Source organism: Sphaeroforma arctica, assembly GCF_001186125.1.
Source record: "Sphaeroforma arctica JP610 unplaced genomic scaffold supercont1.2283, whole genome shotgun sequence".
In the NCBI taxonomy this organism is placed as follows: domain Eukaryota; class Ichthyosporea; order Ichthyophonida; genus Sphaeroforma; species Sphaeroforma arctica.
Genome location: NW_014038275.1, coordinates 1,639 through 7,601, shown reverse-complemented (window position 1 = coordinate 7,601; position 5,963 = coordinate 1,639). Strand labels below are relative to the sequence as shown.

The 5,963-nt window shown below is 49.3% G+C and overlaps 1 protein-coding gene across 1 annotated transcript; it reads right to left on the bottom strand.

Annotated features, from left to right (window-relative positions):
• Window positions 1-307: 307 nt before the first annotated feature.
• SARC_12409 (hypothetical protein) lies at window positions 308-5,705 on the bottom strand (the record flags this gene model as incomplete). The annotated part of the gene is made up of 8 exons (XM_014293486.1): window positions 308-1,026; window positions 1,526-1,693; window positions 2,125-2,335; window positions 2,482-2,939; window positions 3,294-3,552; window positions 4,194-4,334; window positions 4,864-5,051; window positions 5,627-5,705. Coding segments are annotated over 8 exons (2,223 nt in total), but the record flags the coding sequence as incomplete, so codon positions are not given.
• Window positions 5,706-5,963: the final 258 nt, after the last annotated feature.

Below are 5,963 nucleotides of genomic sequence, written 5' to 3'. Positions count from 1 at the left end.
ACACCTGTGAACCCACACACGCACACATCGTGACCCCACGCACGCACACCTGTGACCCCCCACACGCACACCTGTGACCCCACACACGCACTCCTGTGACCCCACATACGTACACCTGTGACCCCACACACGTACACCTGTAACCCCACACACGCACACCTGTGGCCCCATATACGCACACATGTGACCCCGCACACGCACACCTGTGACCCCACACACGCACTCCTGTGACCCCACACTCGGCACACCAGATACACTCACCTGACGAGACATTCGGATGGCTGAGAAAGTGCTGGAATATCGTCACCAGGGCCTGGTTGGCGCACATCTTCTCGAACAACACCTCCAGCGACGTCTCGAATATTTCGGCCAGCGTGGTAGCATCCAGCATGGTAAACACGCTGGCAAAGTGCTCGATCAGGTCCTTCTCCTCCTTTGTAGGGGCCGTGACCAAGGCTTTGGCTGTTGCGCCTGTCGTACTGCTCACCCCTGCTTTACCCTGCACCTTCGCCTGTGCCTGCGCCTGTGCCTGTGCCTGAGCGGATCCAATGAGTGGTATAGAGTACACTCTGAAGCAGTCGATGCTGTCGTGTAGTAGCCCCAGGAATATCTGCGCCTCGTCGGCCGTGACGTATCTGGGCGGCTGTACAACGGCGGGGGTTCCATGCATGATCACCTCTGCACTCAGCCGGTTGGGCCCACTCGCTGCCCCTACACCCATAGCAGAAAGGGCCGCACTAGAAAGGGTGGAGCTTGTCCCGTTGTTGGCAGGGCTGATGGTGTTGGTGCTCTGTGGTGTGGCGGGCGTGGTTTGACCCGATGGGTAGGAGGTTGTGGAAGTGTTTGGGTGCTGTGTCGGTGAGTTCCCGGCTGCTAATTGTTTGTGGTGTGCACCCGTTCCCATAAGAAGAGGGCTTGCGCCTGCACCTGCACCCAGCAATAGAGGACTGGCGCCCGTTGTGCCCGACAGTGCGGTGGACGCGGCTCCGTTTGTCGCCATTGCGGGTATAGTGGGACTTGTAGTTGCTGGAGGGGCAAATGTAATCCGACCGAATTAGCAATACAAATCGAATCCGTTAAATTGGATTTTGAATATACATGCACATCTTGGTATCGAATGAAGGTATTGGATTCACATTCGCACAAGAAGATCCGTACTTATTGAACGGGACAGTTATTTCGTACATGATGCATGTAAGGACAAATGTGTACACCATTGCATTTGTACACAAAACACACAAACAAATCCAGGATGCATAATATACTTGACTACGTAGTTCGCATCCGTGCATGTATCTATACAAACGCATACACATCCATGTGCATCTATGTTCGTTGACGCGTGAAGAACAGTACATACCTGAATAATACATATACAAGTATATAAGCATATCAACGCCTACACAACACAACCGCGAAATATGCATACGCGCACACACGCACACACAATATAACGACAGAGCATACATACGCACACACACACACGCACACACGAACACAAGCACAAGCGCGTGAGATTGCATACCTGCGTATTGACCAGTGGTGGTGGCTGCCGCGGTCATGGCGGCCGTAGTACTCGCGGCCACATTCATGCGCTGCAGGGCTTGTGCCTGCACCTGTTGTAAGTGAACAATCTGCTGCTTCTGCTGGGCGATGTTCATGGGCCTGTGTGCTCTGGCAGGCATGCCAATCCCTGTGCGCAGGTGAAGACACGAACAAGTGGGTGGGTGCGAAGAGACGGACATCCATCATGTCCACACAGAGAACTATATAGTCAGATACCCGGTATGCACACAGCCGTCGCCGACAATCGGTACATACAAGCATTGTAATTGAATTTGTGGATAACATTACAGACTGCTTGTGACGGCTTACGACAGCAAAACTTTGTATTTGTACTGTGCACAACGCTTGGTCTATCGGCCTGTCCCTCTCGCCACCAGCAGTGACACCAGCCGATAGAGGCGATAGTTTCAGATGAAGGGAGACGCGCTGTGTACACCCAGGCGGAATACCACACAGGGCATACTCGATATATATATATATATGTATATAAAGACATTACGGTGCACCGCAGCACACACTCTCCCGCTTAGCTTATACTGCACGCACACCCATACATACCTGCACCCACAACTCCGTTTGAAGGCTGGGTATTGTCCTTATTCTTGACACACTGATTCATGCCCCACACTATAGTCTTCAGACCCAAAATCAGGGTTTTCACCAGCAGCCGACAATCCTTCACATGGTCTTGGCTCTGGCTGTGGTCTCCCGAGGTAGTTGACACGGTCTGAATTGGTGCCAAGTACGAATAGGCAGCCACTTCCGCATCCTAAGAACCCAACAGAAACAAATAAACCACTAAGAGCGAGAAGAACGGAATCAATTCAGGCGCGTTCTCGGAACAGGCACGGCCTCGTTCACGGTATAAAGTGCACCTATATAAACCTGACCTTGTAAAAAACCATAGGGACATACCTTGTCCTTTTTCAGGTCGCCCTTGTCGGATTGGGGACCAGCGTCCGTCGCTTCCGCCTCTGTTTTCGCATCCGCATGCAACTCCGCATCTCTTTTTGAAGTACCGGGATTGAATACCTTGGTAGGGCTTTTCGGCCTCGGTCTCTGCAGCCTGGGCACACACAGGCGTACGGCCTTGAATTTAGCGGCAAAGTTCTCGAGAATCTCAATCAACAGGCCCCGCCCGTCGTTAGTAGCGTCGTCCTTCTTGACTATGCTCTCGATGAGATTCAGCAGCAGCTTGCACGACATGGTTTGTATGCTCAGTGGCAGGCTTTCATCGTGTATATTGCGCGAGTACACCTTCACCGTGCGCACTAGCTGGTTGAACGGCAGTTGCTGGCGAACGTGGTGTACGAGATCGGCCAGTGTGCTATACGCCAGCGGCCGCAGTGTCTCGTTGGAGGTGCGACCAGGACCTGAATACACAGCACAGATCCGAATCAGGAAGGAATGTCAGGAATTGGATGGTGTAGAGAAGCCGCAATGATAAGGAGCAAGAACGAATGTTTGGCCGTCGTCCGTGTTTGTTTGATAGGAATACTAGTACGCTCTCACATACCACGGACACGGGTATCGGACACATTGGTTGCGCTAAAGACATACGAGAAGACTATCGCCGCCATAACGGAACTCGACAACACCACGCGAACGAACAAACCACAAATGCTCGACTCGTTCATTCATCAGCCATTGTCTTCGGATATCCGACCTCGACAGTGCCAATAACATACAACACGTAGAAGGAAAGTACGGACATGCATGCGGCCTACCTATAAGCACATCCTCTTTGAGAAGCGTCTCGATCTGCGGCACAAACGAAGTGCGGAAGTCTGTGGCTAAGATGTGGCGAGTGGCAATGAGCAGTTCCTTCCGAATGGCCGCCGAGTCTGTAGGGCATCTCAAAAGCAGCTCAATTACACTCGGGGGGATCACATCGCGGTAGGGGGTGATTACCTCTTGGAAACGGGTCAATACATAGGCCAAGAAAGAGAGTGTCTTGACCTGACACGCTACGAAGTCAGAGAAGGCCTGGGTTGCAACGAAATAAAGTCAGTATCAAGAAAGAATGTAGTTGACATGCGATTGGACAAAGGTTTGCAGCCACGAGGACAGGCATCGTGCAATATATATGGAGCAGCGCATTCCTCGACACAGTTGGATTGGATCATAACTTATGTGTTTGTTGTATTGTGCTGTATTCTGAGCTATGGATGGGGCCTATATAATGCTGCATTGCCTGGTATTTGATACTCAATTGTATATCCAGTAGTATTTCATCACGGTGCACTGTTGCTGTACTCTAGGAATGCAACGTAGCCTATACCTACATGCCGTAGTATGTTGTGTCCTGTAGTGTAGGGTGGTGTTACGTCGGGACGAGTAGTACTCTGTTTCTGTGTTTGCGCTGGCGTTTTTGAGGCGATGATGCAGTACAACCAGGAACTAGCCGATTGGTAACTAGTAACCAATATATGTGACAGAGATTTGCCTCGGATTGTGCTTCTCGGTCAACACTCCTTTGCTACGTAACAGCTCCGCGATTACATGCTCATATTCGCAACCCAATTACAAACTGCTATTAAATAAACTACAATACCAACCGACAAAGAGCACTAACAAGCAGGCTTAACTTCCCCGACTGGCCGGAATCTCTGTATGTCTATACTCACCTGTCTGCTGAGGGTGGCTGCATTTGGCTTTAGTTCCAACGTCTGTATGATCAGAGGCACGAACGAGGGGATGCGCTCCTGTACGGTTGTCTTGTACAGCTGCAGCAGAATCACAACTATGATGGGGCACTCTGTCAGTACCTACATGATGAAGTTTTCAAAATACGCATTAGTTTCAATATGTGCGGTTTTTATTAAATCGACGATGATGTTATACTCCCAACAGTTTGGTTTCAAAATGAACATCACAATCCCAACTGATGATTAATTGGCCACAGATATTGCGCAAGCTGTACCCTCCAACCCATTGCGTATAGATGGGCCCTGTTCGCAATTGGCGAAAGTTTCTTACACATGTATGTGCGGCAACATAACAGTCCCGTTTCAAAATGTATGCTTCCGAACGTCTAGCATAGTGCACGATACGCTTGCATACCCCCACACATACTGCTTGGGAACGAAGCTAACCGCACATACGGCGTACCCAATCACAACCACAACCACACCAAGAAGCTTCAAATGGCTCCGTTCACCTCATACAAGCTCGACTTCAGAGTCACAAAGTCTGTCTATGGCAACATTGCTGCTTCTAGCCCATCATTGTGAGTGTGTGTTATCTTGCTCGACTCAATACTAGGCACCCTGCTGTACTAACACGAGCGTGTGTTACCTTGAACGAGCTGATACTAGGCACAATGGCCAGATACTCGCCAGCTCCCCCATCGTCCTTGGCTTGGTGCTGATCCTGTAGCAGAGTGTTGGGCAAGCTCTGGTACAGACGGTAGACTATATCCAGGAACTCTCGCACAAACGCCTGGTTGTTGTTGTACTGTGGCGACCGGTACTGTTTGTTCAGATCTGGAGCGCAAGGAAACCATAGGTGTGGTTAATATATGTTGGCTGAAGGCTATGAAGTCTGTCGGGTCTACTATGGTCGGGTGGTTAATCGCCTGTGATTAGGTCTGCGCGATACAGTGCACTGAACTCAAACAACCGCAGCAGAATAAAATCTTCCACACTAATAGCCCGCACTTGCTTGAAAGCGAGCACACGTATCAGAATGCATGAACCTGTTCTAAGATACGAAAGACAGCCAAAATGAAGCGTAGACGTTCAAATTCAATGCACTAAACTAGAAATATGAAACACCAGAGCGAAACATGCAACTAAAAATTGGTTGTGAGCTGTAAGCAACTTGTACAATTCGAATGATTCGCCACGACCAACTCCTTGCATTCATCCCTAAATATACAATGCCCCATCTCACTTACAACGTATATAACTGCTACATCGAAAATCAATACACTTCTTTGCTTTCATTGGCCTCACAGCACAAAATAGCGCGAGGCACAATACCTCTTGCTTAACGCACTGTTGTTGACATATCGAGCACCTACACAATGATGACTATATAGTACACACAAGATGCTTACCAACAATGATCCGGAGACAAACAAGTGCATTCTCTTCGTTCTCAACCTTTAGCAAACCCAGAGTGACCTTCTGTAGCATGGGCACATACTCGCCCAACGCATCGCCGCAGGGCAACCGATTGACTATCTCAAGCAAGATGGACCGCACTTTCTGTGAGTGTTCAATTGTTGACAAAAAAATACGGATAGGATGAAATAACAAGAAAAAAACAGAACCCAGTGTAGGATGCAATCAAAAATGCAGATATATCATCTGATTAAACAGAAGAACACACACAGACAAAGCATCATACACCTTATAACGTAAAGCAGCGATATGTAGGTAGGTCTGCATATG